We start from the raw sequence: 16,147 nt of genomic DNA, 5'->3' as shown, positions 1-16,147 counted from the left end.
AATGAATATTCAGGACTGATTTCCTTTACAATGGACTGGTTGGATCTCCTTGCAGTCCAAGGGACTCTCAAAGGTCTTCTCCAACACCACAGTTCAAAAGCATCAATTCTTTGGCACTCAGCTTTCTTTATAGTCCAACTCTCACATCCATACATGACTACTGGAAAAATCATAGCTTTGACTATACAGACCTTTGTTGGCAAAGTAATGTCTCTGCTTTTTAATATGTTATCTATGTTGGTCATAATTTTTTTCCCAAGGAGTAAGTGTCTTTTAATTTCATGGCTGCAGTAACCATCTGCAGTGATTTTGGAGCCCCCCAAAATAAAGTCTGTCACTGTTTCCACATCTACTTGCCATGAAGTGATGGGACCAGATGCCATGATCTTCGTTTTCTGAATGTTGAGTTTTAAGCCAACTTTTTCACTCTCCTCTTTTATTTTCATCAAGAGGCTCTTTAGTTCTTTGCTTTCTGCCATAAGGGTGGTATTATCTGCACATCTGAGGTTATTGATATTTCTCCTGGCAATCTTGATTCCAGCTTGTGCTTCATCCAGCCTGACATTTCTCATGATGTACTCTGCATAAAAGTTAAATAAGCAGGGTGACAATATACAGCCTGACGCACTCCTTTCCCTATTTGGAACCAGTGTGTTGTTCCATGTTCAGCTGTAACTGTTGCTTCTTGACCTGCATACAGATTTCTCAAGAGGCAGGTTAGGTGGTCTGGTATTCCCACCTCTTTCAGAATTTTCCAGAGTTTGTTTTGATCCACACAGTCAAAGGCTTTGGCATAGTCAATAAAGCAGAAATAGATGTTTTTCTGGAACTCTCTTGCTTTTTCAATGATCTAACAGATGTTGGCAGTTTGATCTCTGGTTCCTTTGCCTTTTCAAAATCCAGCTTGAACATCTGGAAATTCATGGTTCATGTACTGCTGAAGCCTGGCTTGGAGAATTTTGAGCATTACTTTACTAGCATGTGAAATGAGTGCAACTGTGCAGTAGTTTGAGCATTCTTTGGCATTGCCTTTCTTTGGGATTGGAATGAAAACTGACCTTTTCCAGTCCTGTGGCCACTGCTGAGCTTTCCAAGTTTGCTGGCATATTGAGTGCAGCACTTTCACAGCATCATCTTTCAGGACTTGAAATAGCTCAACTGGAGTTCTATCACCTCCACTAACTTTGTTCATAATGATGCTTTCTAAGGCCCACTTGACTTTGCATTCCAGGATGTCTGGCTCTAGGTGAGTGATCACACCATCATGATTATCTGGGTTGTGAAGATCTTTTTTGTACAGTTCTTCTGTGTATTCTTGCCACCTCTTCTTAATATCTTTTTCTGTTAGGTGCATATCATTTCTGTCCTTTTTTGAGCCCATGTTTTCATGAAATGTTCCCCTGGTATCTCTAATTCTCTTGAAAAGATCTTTAGTCTTTCCCATTCTATATTTTTCCTCTATTTCTCTGCACTGATCACTGAGGAGGGCTTTCTTATCTCTCCTTGCTATTCTTTGGAACTCTGCATTCAAATGGGTGTATCTTTCCTTTTCTCCTTTGCTTTTCACTTCTCTTCTTTTCTCAGCTATTTGTAACACCTCCTCAGACAGCCATTTTGCTTTTTTGCAGTTCTTTTTCTTGAGGATGGTCATGATCCCTGTCTCTTGTACAATGTCACGAACCTCCATCCATAGTTCTTCAGTCACTCTGTCAGATCTAATTCTTTGAATCTATTTCTCACTTCCACTCTCTAATCATAAGGGATTTGATTTAGGTCATACCTGAATGGTCTAGTGGTTTCCCCTACTTTCTTCAACTTAAGTCTGAACTTGGCAATAAAGAGTTCATGATCTGAGCCACAGTCAGCTCCTGGTCTTGTTTTTGCTGACTGTATAGAGCTTCTCCATCTTCGGCTGCAAAGAATATAATCAGTCTCATTTCGGTATTGACCATCTGTCCATGTGTGGCTTAAAACAACATAAATGTATTTCCTCCTAATTCAGGAGGGCAGAAGTCAAGATCAAGGTGTCGGTACAGTTGGCTCCTTCTGGAGACTCCAAGGGAAAAACAGTCCTATGCTTCTCTCCTAGCCTCCAGTGGTTGCCAGCAATCCTTGGCACTCCCTAGCTGTGGCAGCATAACTCCTATTTCAACTTCTATCTTCCCATGGCCTTTATCTTTGTGTGTTTCTCTGTATTCTCTCTTCTCCTTATAAGTCACTGGATTTGGGGTCCACCATAAACTAGTATCGGAGAAGGCAATGGCACCCCACTCCAGTACTCTTGCCTGGAGAATCCCAGGGATGGGGGAGCCTGGTGGGCTGCCGTCTATGGAGTTGCACAGATTCGGACACGACTGAAGTGACTTAGCAGTAGCAGCAGCTGCAGTAGCAGCAGCAGTAAACTAGTATGATCTTATCTTGATCCTTAACTACTTACATCTGCAAAGATCTTATTTGCAAATAAGATCACATTCTGAAGTGCCAGGTGGACATGAATTTTTGTGGGACTTTACTGAACTCACTGTATCCTTTAAGTGGAATGCCACATTCTGTGGTTTAAAATACTATATTCTTAAGAACAGAAATAAGAACATGAAGTCTAAGCGTTAGAGGACTTGAATCAGACGAGGAAATTAACTGTCTACAAATTTTGAACCAATTTTTCTTCTGCAGATGAAAAAAAGACTTTCTAACATTCTGGTTTCCAGAGATGAATGTGGTAGATTTCCATCACTCATTTGTTCAAGTGTGAGCTGTAAAACCACTGGACAGGAATGCTGAGGCCTCAGATGAGTGGCTAGACTTGACGATTACAGATGACCATTAAGTTCTTAGATTCTACAATTCCTTCCCCATGTCTCCATCTCCATGGCCCTTTTAACTGGCCATTATACAGAATCAAGGAGAAGGCAATGGCAACCCATGCCAGTAGTCTTGCCTGGAAAATCCCATGGACCAAGCAGCCTGGTAGGGTGTAGTCCATGGGGTCACGAAGAGTAGGACACAACTGAGCGATTTCACTTTCATGCATTGGAGAAGGAAATAGGAACCCACTCCAGTGTTCTTGCCTGGAGAACCCCAGGGACAGAGGAGCCTGGTGGGCTGCCGTCTATGGGGTCACACAGAGTCGGACACGACTGAAGTGACTTAGCAGCAGCAGCATACAAAATCAAAGAATCATAAAGCTCTATTAATACAGCAAACACCATGTGAAGAGCAAGAGGTAGAGGTGAGTGGGATACCAGCAAGAAGGCACACATTGTAAAGAAAACATAGAGGCCCTAGGAATGAGAGTATCAAAATACAGGTAGCTTCAGCATGGTGAGCAAGGGAGAGATGAATGGCCTGAGGGAGGGAAAGGCTGGGACCAGACCAATCAGGAGGTGCCTTGTATACTACAGTAAGGAGTTCAGATTTCCAGTCTAAGGATAAGAAGAAGCCACTGAGGGGTAATTTAAGCAAGCAGTGACAAGACTGGGTGAAGTTTCAAGATCACTGTGGCTACTGGGGAGAAACGACTGACAGAAGTTAAGAAGCAGGAAGACCAGAGAGATGGCAACTGTCTGTACTAAGATGACAGGAGTGAAAATGGCAAACAACAGATAAATATGATACACACTGACAGTAAAACGTGAAGGGTAAATCAGAAGTGGAATGTGAGAAAAAGAAGCTAGGATGACTCTTAAATTTGTTTAAATAACAAGAGTGGACCGCCATGTCATTTGCTGAGATGGGGAAGACTAGAAAACAGGTATTAGTCACTCAGTTGTGTCCAACTCTTTGCAACCCCATGGACTGCAGCCCACTAGGCTCCTCTGTCCATGGAATTCTCCAGGCAAGAATACTCGAGTGGGTAGTCATTCCCTTCTCCAGGGGATCTTTCCAACCCAGGGATTGAACCTGGGTCTCCTGCATTGCAGGCAGATTCTTCGCCATTTGAGCCACCAGGGAAGCCCTGAAAACAGTGGTAGTAGACAGAATATATGTGTGTGTGTGTGTGTGTGTGTGTGTGTGTGTGTGTGTGTATACACACACACATCAAAAGCTCCATTTATCAATCTGGAGATGTTCTTGGGAAATTTAAGTTAAAAATAGCAAGTAGGCAGTTGAATATATGAATCCAGAGCTCAGAGAAGACTAGGCTAAAAGTAAAGACATAGGAAGAAGTGACAGGAGAAATGGAAAGAGGAAAAGCTTACTGTAAACCAAAATGTCAAAAAAGGAAGAAACAATTATTGGAGGACACATCTTGCTAATGGACCTGCAAAATGAATCAAGAGAGAGCACAGATGCTCAGAGACATGTTTTACAACTATGGCAGCTCAATGTTTAGATGCTGAGTGTTGTTCCAGGGGAAGGAGCTTTGGGGAGGCTGCTCTCACTGCTCCCAGTGCGGCCGCCTCTACAATGGCTCTCGCCTTGCTACAAAACAAACGCTGAATGCTATTTTTGATTCTGGCCTTTTTTCTGCTAAAAGCAAAAATCCTCTTGAGGTTTCGTTTGGTTACCAAAAATAGGTACTAATGTAGGTCTTTCATAAAAGCAAAATGGCATAAGATGAACTTTCGAAAAGTGGAGATTACCCATAGTTAAGTCTTCATGCTTTAAATACAGACTGATTTTAAATAGGGAAAACCAAAATAAAATAAAAGCATTAATATCATCATAATAAAAATATTATAGAAAAGTCCTGTCCCTTTCTAGGATTCATTAACTGCTCAAAATGATGCCACAATGATGCCACACATATACCCTGAGAAAACCATAACTGAAAAAAGACACATGTACCCCAGTGTTCATTGCAGCAGTATTTATAATAGCTAGGACATGGAAGCAACCCAGATGTCCACTGACAGATGAATGGATAAAGTTGTGGTACATATATACAACGGAATATTACTCAGCAAAAAAAAGGAACATATCTGAGTCAGTTCTAATGAGGTAGATGAACTAGAGCTTATGATACAGAGTAAAGTAAGTCAAAAAGAGAAGAACAAGTGTCGTATGTTAACACATATATATGGAATCTAGCAAGATGGCACTGATGAACCTATTTGCAGGGCAGCAATGGAGACTCAGACACAGAGAACAGACTTCTGGACACGGGGCAAAGGAGAGGGTAAGACAAATGGAAAGAGTAGTATGGAAGAATACACATTACCGTATGTAAAAGAGATAGCCAGTGGGAATTTGCTGCATGACTCAGGGAGCTCAAACCCAATGAAGAGTGGGATGGGGTGGGAGGTGGGAGGGAGGTTCAATAGGGAGGGGACGTGTGTATACCTATGGCTGATTCATGTTGATGTATGGCAGACACCAACACAATACTGTAAAGCAATTATCCTTCAATTAAAAATAAACAAAAACGATGCCACATTTTAGCTTGATTCCTGTTAAGACAAGAATACTTGGTCTTAACTCTCTTCTTATTGGGGAAAAACATGCACTTTTCAGCATATTTCTAGTCATCTCTCAGTTTTCTACTCATTCTAACCATGGTTTGGAATTAACTCAATTTTTCTTGAAGCTAGGGAATAAACTTTACAAAAAAAAAAAAAAATCAACTTTAGACACTTACTTGTTCCCTTTAGAGTATGACTTTCCCTCTGTGAAGAAGGTTTTGTATTAAAAATAACTTCAAAAAAATGAGAAAAAAGAAAATGAGAAATGTTACCCATGACCCAACAGATACAACACAGCCATTTTTATTTTTGCATATTGAGTCCCTGTCCACTGTAAAGATATTACTTTTGTAGGATATACCTAACTTTCACATGATCCCCTTTAATGGCTGTGTAACATTCCACGAAGTAGATCATTCATAATTTACTAAACTCACTTTAGAAGTGGTACAAGACATGCTGGAAGTATGAGCTCTGTAGTCAGACAGACCTACATCAAATCCAAACTCGGCTGAATCACCACAGGATTCAGCTGGTGGATTACCTCACTCACTTTAATTTGTCCATCACTAATTACCAGTACCACCCTCCTATGTTCCAGGCTCAACACTGAGCACTGAGTATACAAAAGTGGACACCAGGATCTCTGCCTTCAGAAGCAAATAAGATAGATACACAATTTCCAACCATATTAAGTGCTATAAAGAAAAAATAAAAAACACTAAGAGACTGGAGTGCCTTGAATTCCCATCCACAGAATGAGGATATTGTACCACCTAGAGCTGTTATAAGAATTCAATGATACTCCATGTACAATACTTGGCACCATTCTTGGCAGAGAGTATGTACCCAGTATATGTTAACTATATCACTGTTTGGGATAAAGAGAGATCACCAAAGCAGGAAATATCATCCTCTCAGTACACACTTTCTTCTTTTCTCTATCAATATAAATCTTACACTTTTTCAGGTTTGAGTTGACTGCTAGAAGTTTGATGTGGGTCTACTTTTTAAAAATTTATTTACTTTATTGAAGGATAATTGCTTTACAGAATTTTGCTATTTTCTGTCAAACTTCAACATGAATCAGCCATAGGTATACATATACCCCCTTCCTTTTGAACCTCTCTCCCCATCCCACCCCCTATGTTGATACAGAGCCCTTGTTTGAGTTTCCTGAGCCATATATCAAATTCCTGTTGGCTACCTATTTTACATATAGTAAAGTAAGTTTCCAACTCAATGGACATGGGTTTGGGTGGACTCCAGGAGTTGGTGATGGACAGGGAGGCCTGGCGTGCTGTGGTTCGTGGGGTCTCAAAGAGTCGGACACGACTGAGCGACTGAACTGAACTGAACTCACTTAAGTTTCCCTGTTACTCTCTCCATACATCTCACCCTCTTCTCCCCTCTCCCTCTATCCATAAGTCTATTCTCCATGTCTGTTTCTCCATTGCTGTCCTGTAAATATCTTTAGTACCACTTTCTAGATTCCATATATATGTGTTAGAATATGGGTATTTATCTTTCTCTTTCTCACTTCACTCTGTATAATAGATTCTAGGTTCATCCACCTCCTTAGAACTGACTCAAAGGCGTTCTTTTTTATGGCTGAGTAATATTCCATTGTGTATATGTACCACAAATTCTTTATCCATTCATCTGTCAATGGACATCTAGATTGCTTCCATGTTCTACTATTGTAAACAGTGCTACAATGAACAATGGGATACATGTGTCTTTTTCAATTTTGGTTTCCTCAGGGTATATGCCTAGGAGTGGGATTGCTGGGTCATATGGTGATTTTATTCCTAGTTTTTTAAGGAATCTCCATACTGTCTTCCATAGTGGTTGTATCAATTTACATTCCCACCAACAGTGCAAGAGGGCTCCCTTTTCTCCACACCCTCGCCAGCATTTATTGTTTATAGACTTTTTGATGTTGCCATTCTGACCAGTGTGAGGTGATATCTCATTGTAGTTTTGATTTGCATTTCTCTAATAATGAGCGATGTTGAGCATCTTCTCATGTGTTTGCTAGCCATCTGTATGTCTTCTTTGGAGAAATGTCTGTTTAGGTCTTTTCCCCACTTTTTGATTGGGTTGTTTGTTTTCCTGGTATTGAGTTGTATGAGCTGCTTGTATATTTTGGGAATGAATCCTTTGTCAGTTGTTTCATTTGCTATTATTTTCTCCCATTCTGAGGACTGTCTTTTCACCTTGCTCATAGTTTGATGTGGGTCTATTTTTAGATCCATTTCTCTCCTCGTCATGTTCAAGTTTCCTTTTACCTTCGTGAACAAACTGAGTATAATAGCTCTTTCAACACTTTTATTTGCAATTCCATCATTTGTCCCACTTCTGGGACTGTTTCTGCTGACTTTTCTGTCTGGTTATGGGTCATATTTTCTCTACGTGGCTTGTCTGCACATTTTTTATTGGATGCTGGTATTGGATTTCATGTTTTTGGGAGCTGGACTTTGTTGTAATCCCTTCAGATATTGTTAGGGTTTGTTCATGATTAGGTACTTCAAATAAATCTCATCCTTTTAAGGTTTGCCTCTAAGATTTGGTAGGTGGGTCCAGAACAGGCTTTTCTCCAGGGCCTTACTCCATGCCTCATCCATTAGGTCTTTCTACTTTGATTAGTGAGAATATGAACTATTCCCAGCCTTGTGTGAACTCCAAGAATTCTTCCACCTGCTAATTTCTGACAGGTCTCCATAAAACGAGCAGAACAGTACTTGATCAAAGGCTTGAGTGAACGAACCCCTTGCAGCTCCCTCCTCTCCTGTACCTGAGCTCCTCACGCATTCAAGCCTACTCAAGCTGCCTTCACCTCTCTCAGCTCTGAACTCTGTCTCATCAACTCAGGAAGACCACTAGATTCTTTCTGGGTCCCCCTTCCCTGAGCTTCAGTTTAGAAACTCTCCAGGTGGTAAGCTGAGGCAGTCACAGAACTCTGTTGTTTATTTCCTTCCTCTCAGGGATCATTGTCCTGTGCTGTTTTCTGACCTATTTCTAAAACTGCTGTCTCATAACTGTCAGGTTTTCCAGTCACTTGAGGTGGCAAGGTAAGCCTAGTGTTCCATTATGGCTAGAGGAAGAACTAATCAAGTTTAATTTCAACTTCCTCATTTTCAATGAAACCTCTCTAGACTACAAGTCCAAATAGTTTTTCATTTCTCTGATCTTTGTACCATTCACTGATCTAGCATAGTAACAGAGGCCCTACAGTATACTTTGTCTATCAACACCCCACCATCCCCATCCCATCATACAGATTCCAGCAACACCTGCCATTAGTTTCACTACCAGACCAAGCACCACAGGGTTAAATGCAACCACATATTACAGTGGCTTGCTAGTGCCAGGCACAGTTTGAGGTATTTGGTTAAAACAAAGAAGACGCTGTCCCTAAGTTCCAAGAGCTCACAGTCTGGGACAACTTAGGAATCAACTTCTCACCCATAAATCCATAACATAGTTTTAATGGGAAAAACTAAGGTATAAATGAAACTTTAGAACATGGATTGTGGCTTGTCACAAGTTTTCTTAAAGGGCTAGGGAACAAGCAGTTTAGACTTGGAAGTCATACAGGCTCCTGTAATAACTGCTCACCTCTGTCAGTACACCACAGAGCCACAGACACGTGAATGAATGGACAGGGCTGTATTCCAACAACTCTGTTTACAATAACATGCAGCCGGTGCCCTTGCTGGTGTCTGCAGACAGCCTGCACCATCCACAGTGGCATGTCCTATTTGTGCCATCCCGACAAGTTCTCTTAGGCAGCAACTGCATACCGTATCTTCCACACACACACCACAGAACTTGCATAATGCAAGCTCAGAGGAGTTTATTAAGCACTTTTTAATTTCTTTCATTTGGCATTTGAAGGGATCCCTTTATTTTGTTCAAAACTGCTTCCAACAGTAAAAAAAAGCTACACTTACTATGACTTATGGAAAAGAAATCAATGTTTAGTGCATAAAATACTCTAAGGATGATAAAACAAACAAATGATGATCCTGAAAACTTAATTCATTTTGTAAATAAGTCAAGGTTGCTATTTACTTAAAAGAACCAACTCTGAGGATTGGTTCGATTAGGTACTTCGAATAAATCTCATCCTTTTAAGGTTTGCCTCTAAGATTTGGTAGGTGGAAATGCACCCCAGAGGTGTGGACATGGTCCAAAACACTACCAGACTTCTTTGAGAATTATCTAAAGAGAGAATTCACAAGCACATTAAAAGACTGCCTCAAAAATAATTTTCAATTATCAAAATTAAAATCTACTCAGAAAAGACAGACATTTGATAAACTGTATGTATTTTCCAAATGGTTCTATCAAAAAGATAACCTCACAAAACAAATTCTGAAAGTGTTTAAATTTTTCATTGTTGCAAAATATGCATGTATACATAGAAACACATACACGCCCATGTGACTGGCATTAAAAGAACAGTATCCTTAATGGGTATATCTGGTACTTTGTTTAACAAGGTTCGTCTTACTATTTTACAGTTACACCTTGTTCAAGATGGAGGGATCTTACAAGCCATCTAATCTAATGCTCCTTCAAATGAAGGATTTCCCTTTTATAATATTCAAAACAATGCTTTGTAGTTTGTTCATCTCTTAAAACTCATATTCAGAAACGAACATGCGCTAAAAGTGTGCCTGGCCTATAATGAAGTGGGACCTGTGTTACCAGGATACGATGCTCAAATGCATGCAAGATTAGAATGGGCTGGTCAATGAGTGAACAGAGGCTTTGTCCTATAAAATGCAGCTTGAAGCCTTATTTCCCCTCAACTCCTTTCACTGCAGCTAATTTTTTTTTATCCAAATTCAAGACTATACAATAATTTCTATTAACTTTTCTCTTAGTTTCAGCCCACCATTCCATACATTGAGATCCTGAGGATCCTGCCGTCCAATATTTCAGGTAAATATGTCACGTCTTTATCAAATCACTGGCACAACAAAGACCTTCACAATGTGAGGAACAGCAAGATGAAAACTCTGAGGCAGAAAGTACAGACAACACTTTGCTATAAAGAGAAACAGAAAGATGGAACGGAGGAAGGATGTATATATTTGGTGTGGTGGTTTAAAAATATATACTCAAATTTTATATGCTAATGAATCATCCAAAAAGCAAAGGAAAAGTACAAAATGTAAAAATATTTTCTAAATTGTTAAAATTTAATACAAATACAATTTATCATATATTGCTTGGTTATCTATTTTAGGTCAAAATTTGGTTTTTAGAGGCTCCAGCTCCTTCTGAATTCTCTTTCCTTTCAGGGTCTCTGATTCCAGGATAACACCTACTTTTCTTCTGAATATTTTTGAAATCTCTATATCCAGTAGCCCCTGCCTTTTCATGGCCCTTTTCATCTAAGATCTTGTTTCCACATTGATTGCCTTCACTCTAAAATCAGAATTTTGAAAACCAAGTTTAGGTTTAATGGATTCATCCAACAAAATCACATATATAAAACATAAGAATCTAAGGGGGTTTTTTTAATGTTATGGCATCCCTTTAGTCAACTAGATGACCAAAAAATTTTATTACTTGGTAAAATTGTTCTCCAAGGCTTAAACATCCAATTCTGAAAATTTCTATGCAAAATGACTATTACCAAATTCTTCCCACCAGCATATTTGCATACAAAATGACATCATCAACAACAGGGCCTCTCCCCCAACCCCCACCTCCAGGCTCAAACAAAAAGTTAGTGTGCACACACACAAAGCACATCTACAACGTCTGTTCCACAGTAAATGCTAGCTAGATTTTACATTTGTTTCTAGATCTAAGCTCACCCTTTGAGTAAGTAACAAGAAAGCAACCATGAACAACAACCAGTATCTGTGAATAAATATAAGGCATGTTCCTACAAAAGTTCACTTCAAAAAAGAAATTCTTTACAGTTAAAATATGAAATTTGTTATCACCAAATAAATCTCCATTTAAAATGGACTCTAATGATAAAGAATGTATTTTCAAAGTACAACACTTGTTTATGAAATATTTTATAAAGTTTAACATTTTCCAAAATGTACTTCTAAAATACCAAAGCATTTAGGAAGAAATTGCCAAATTGCTCTTTAAAGATATAGGACAAATAAATCTTGTCCAGTAATTCATACATGCCTAATTTACAGAAATAATGACTCATTGGAAAAGACTCTGATGCTGGGAGGGATTGGGGGCAGGAGGAAAAGGGGATGACAGAGGATGAGATGGCTGGATGGCATCACTGACTCGATGGACATGAGTTTGAGTGAGCTGCAGGAGTTGGTGATGGACAGGGAGGCCTGGCGTGCTGCAATTCATGGGGTCGCGAAGAGTCGGACATGACTGAACTGAACTGAACTGAATGCAAAATAATTAGAAAGGTTTTTACTTTCACAACCAAGTAAAAGAATTAAAACGAGTTATCATGTTAAGCTCTAGGAAAACTACTTTTGTCTTTATATTCACCAAACACTTGTCCTCAAAATTTTTATTAACTTCCCGTCTATTGACCACAGCTGGTTCTTTTTTTGCCAGTAATTCTGTTTCATAACAATTTTTTTTGTAATTTGAACATCACTTTGTTTAGTGTCAACACTCAGTAAATCTTCAATAAACACATTAAGAATTCTCTTCAACTTAAAATTACAAGCACACAAGAGTCAGAATATATTATTTTTCCTAAAAGCACTAAAATTTGAGACTAAATCGAGAATATCATAATGTGAAATAACCAAATATTCAAATTTTAAGCTACTTTCTTTTTTTAAATTGAGGTATGATAGACATAAGGGCTTCCCTGGTGGCTCAGATGGTAAAGAATCTGCCTGCAATGCAGGAGGCCCATGTTCCATCCCTGGCTGAGGAAGATCCCCTGGAGGAGGAAATGGCAACCCATTCCAGTATTTTTGCCTGGGAAATCTCATTGACAGAGGAGCCTGGTGGGCTACAGTCCATGTGGTTGCAAATATCCAGGCACGACTGAGTGATTAGAGTACACTGACATAATAGATAAAAGCCATTTTCTTAAACATGAAAAATTTTAACAGATTTCTATCACCATTCTTGTTTTTTAAAATACATTCCTAGGACTTCCCTGGCGGTCCAGTGGTTGGAACTTTGCATTTCCACTGTGGGGGTGTGGGCCAGATCCCTGTTTGGGGGAACTAAAGATTCTGCACGCTAATGATAGCGCGGCGAAGAAACAAAAACAAAGAAACAAAATATATTCCTAAATTCCTGCTGAGAAAGCACAAAAACTTCTTAGATTTCATGTTAGTCCACTGACTTAGAAATAGTTTATAGGTAAACTGACATAAAAATGCCACTAGACCGTGAGCTTCAGGAAGAAGAGAAAGAATTTGTTTTGCTTATTTCTGGGGCCCATCCCTCTTCCCTAGTACCTTGGATGGTGGCTGGGACCAGCAGGTTTTCAATTAGTATTTGCTGGATTGAAAGAACCTATGTGTGCAGATCCCTTAGTAGAAAGCTAGACCCAAACTACCTGCAGGATTCCACCACCGAAGCCACGAAAAAACCTTGAGCAATCTCATGATGTTCGGATACAAAATGAGCCACTACAGAACAGAGGAAATGAAGAGAAGATAGACACCCAGGGGAACTGACTGCAGACTCAAGTTTCCAAGACTGCTCCAATGTATTCACATTGATGCCATGTCTGAAACTTCACCAATTTATAGAGATTCATTTAGGTTAACAAATCTCCTCTTGTAAGAACGCAGGCACCATTTAAGCCTCTCAATAACCTTGTATTGTGCTGTGCTTAGTCGCTCAGTCGAGTCCAACCCTTTGCAAATTGCCAGGCTCCTCTGTCCATGGGGATTCTCCAGGCCAGAATACTGGAATGGGTTGTTATGCCCTCCTCCAGGGGATCTTCCCAATCTAGGAATTGAACCCATGTCCCCCATATTGCAGGCAGATTCTTTACCATCTAAGCCACCAGGGAAGCCCCTCAATAAACTTAAGGTATAACTATTTCACCATTCCCTTTTGCAGACAAAATTGAGGCTAAAAGGCCAAATTACTTTCCTAAACTCACACAGTACTTCGCCAGTGACATAAGGCTTATGAACAGCACAACTGAAACCTCCCCACTGACAGAGGAACAAGACCAGCCTTTACCACCCATCAGTATCCAATACCCTTCTATACAAACACCTACAACAAGTTTTCTAAAGATGGGGCCTTTGCTTGGAATGATGAGCAAGAAACAAGTAGTTTCAGAACACAGATCACTTATGAGGCAAGTATCTAAAGTGAGGATCATGGATTCGAGGTGCCTAGAGGAACCTAAAGACAAACCACAGATTTCAAAATACTGCACAGGGCCAGTTCTTGTTCCAGAACAGTTTGCCTCTCCCTCTTCCTCCCCTTCCACGTGACCCTCACAGATCTCAACCCCAGAAAACAGACTACCATTGTCAGTGCCACAGTTTGGAAACATTTTGTGTCCCAAACACAGTGACTGGCACAGAACAAGCAAGCAAATATTTACTGAATGAACCAAAGGCCAAAGTTGTTACTATGGGCAAGGCAGGACCCTAACTGCCTTTTTTTTAACAAAGTGGAGATGAGAAGTGCATACTAAGCAACCGATTATTGATGTAAAAATGAACGTTTGAAAGGAAGGTGTAAACTGAGGAAAGGCTGGTGAAAGCCCTTCCTGATTCTTCTTCCCTAGCTAGATTGCCTCAAAGAAAAAAACAGCTTAGCATGTTCGCAAACACATATCTCAGAAGTGGCGTGATGTTCTAATAGTTTATAGAGTATAAAAACAAACACCTTGTGTAGGTTGCCTAGTTTAGGTCATCTTAACATGAAAAGAAGCTTTAAAAAAAGTTCCCCTCTCAGCATTCTCAGGGTGAGAGTAGGTAGAGATGGAGAAGATAGTAGACATTTTTCCAAGAAGTCTGCTGTGGGCCAAAAACAAAACCATACTCCACAGTGTGGGGAAAGTTTCTTTCAAAACACTACCAGAAATTTGTACAAATATATGCTTTATACTAAATTATTAAAGAGCAAATGATAGGAAGACGTAAGATTAAGCCAAATGGCTTCAAAGACAACTCTCAAAAATTTTACCTATTTCCCCTCTGGCAGACTCTCATGACCTGAAGACTTGGCTACAGGTTCCAATTGGTATCGGATTCGTCGTAACGTCAGATGTTCAGGCGTCAAATTACAGTAAAGCTGGTAGGGCACAATAAGAGCCAAAAGCAACACGGAAGATGCCCATTTTCCTCCTCCACTCTCCTTCCACTTGTCACATAAGAAAAATGGCACGTTTTTACGGTAGAAAGGGCCTCATCCTTCTAGATTCAATACAGCGCAGTCTGTGATTTCGGGAAGGAACCTGTGCGGATTCCGAAATACAGGTTGAGACTTCATCCATCATGAACTAGTTTTGCACTCTTCCACCACCTCCTTTGTCTGAGCTGTCCCTGCAAACTCGCAGTTCAATGCCTTCCTGTAAACAAGCTAACTGAACCCAGGGGAAAAAAGCCTTTTTAAAAAGAAGAGAAGAACCCAATAACGCGTCTGAAGCCTCATTCCCAGCAGCGAACAGGCGGGGGAGGACACGACGGGAACCTCGACCCTGGGGCCGCCCGCCGAGCGGCGCATCAATCCGGGCGGGGTGGGGGCGCCGCATCCGCCGCCTCCGTGCCCAGGTTGTGGCTCCTGGGGGATGAGGACCAACCCTGCCCCCCTCCGCCTTACACGGCTCCTCTCTTCCCTGCCAGGCACTCACCTCCATGGATAGGCAGCGGCGCCAGAACCTGGCCGCGGACCTCGGCCTTGGGCGAGTCGAGTCCGTAGCGCCCGCGGTCGATGCGGAATGTAAGCGGGGCGCCGCGGCCGGGCTCCTGCACCGTCACGTTGATGAGCGCAGTGTAGTACTCCTGGCTCGCGTTGTCCGCCCGCGCCGGCCACAGGCTGCAGGTCAGCAGAGCGAACGCGGCGAGCCGGGCCGGGCCCGCCCGCGCCGCGCCGCTCATCGTCCCTCCGGCCGCCGCCGCTCGCGGACCGGGCTCCCGGGCCGGCGCCGAGAGGAGGGGCGGGCGCGGCCGGCCCTGCAGCGCGAGCGCACGCGCGCGGCCTGTGCGCGGCCGGGCACGAGCGCAGCCCTCCTCGGCGCCGCGGCCCCGCCGCTCGCCACCCTCAGAGCCGCGGCCCGCCCGCAGGGAGGCGCCCATGGGCGCTTCGGCGAGGACAGCGGGTCAGGGCTCGCGCGGTCGTCTCCTCTGGGTCCCTCCACTGCCGTGTCGGCGGGCCCACTCCATCCCCTGGCCCGGTCCCGCCGAGTGGGGGCGCCTCGTGAGGACGCACCCAGCGGGGAAGATGCACCCGAAGGAAGGTCTCTGGAGCACCAACTCCTCAACGCCCGGCAGCCGCCTCAGGCGCGCGCTCCCCGCCGCCCCGCCCCCTGCCTGTGGAGTGGCATGGCGCAGGCCTGGGACTCAGCCCCACCTCCCTGCGCATGCGTACGAGCCCCTGTCAGCTCCCGCCCGCCGGCACGAGGGCCCTGCAATCCCCATCGCTGCTTGCCGCGTACCCGGCCATGTTTGAACGGCAGGCCGGATGCGCGTCTGGCTCGGAGTCTGGGGGCTTTCCAAGGGCCTGTGGAAGAGTTTGAGATGAGGATACAAAAGAAAAATAGCTAAAACTTTAAAACTATTTTTAAAATTAAATGTCTA

At 42.2% G+C, this 16,147-nt stretch overlaps 1 protein-coding gene across 4 annotated transcripts in view; it reads right to left on the bottom strand.

The window, feature by feature from the left end:
* Positions 1 to 15,878, bottom strand: part of RNF130 (ring finger protein 130) — a 185,115-nt gene extending 169,237 nt beyond the window's left edge. For 2 of the 4 annotated variants that reach the window (XM_070792319.1, XM_070792321.1), the window contains exon 1: positions 15,202 to 15,878. In XM_070792319.1, coding sequence (XP_070648420.1) covers positions 15,202 to 15,646 — 445 coding nt within the window. In that variant the 5' untranslated portion in view covers positions 15,647 to 15,878. The remainder of the gene's footprint in view (positions 1 to 15,201) is intronic. The other 2 variants (XM_070792320.1, XM_019963705.2) reach the window with 2 other exon arrangements.
* Between the last annotated feature and the right edge of the window lie 269 nt (positions 15,879 to 16,147).

This window comes from Bos indicus, chromosome 7, assembly GCF_029378745.1.
Source record: "Bos indicus isolate NIAB-ARS_2022 breed Sahiwal x Tharparkar chromosome 7, NIAB-ARS_B.indTharparkar_mat_pri_1.0, whole genome shotgun sequence".
In the NCBI taxonomy this organism is placed as follows: Eukaryota; Metazoa; Chordata; class Mammalia; order Artiodactyla; family Bovidae; genus Bos; species Bos indicus.
Note: the sequence above shows the minus strand (reverse complement) of the source record. Positions and strands in the feature narration are given on the sequence as shown.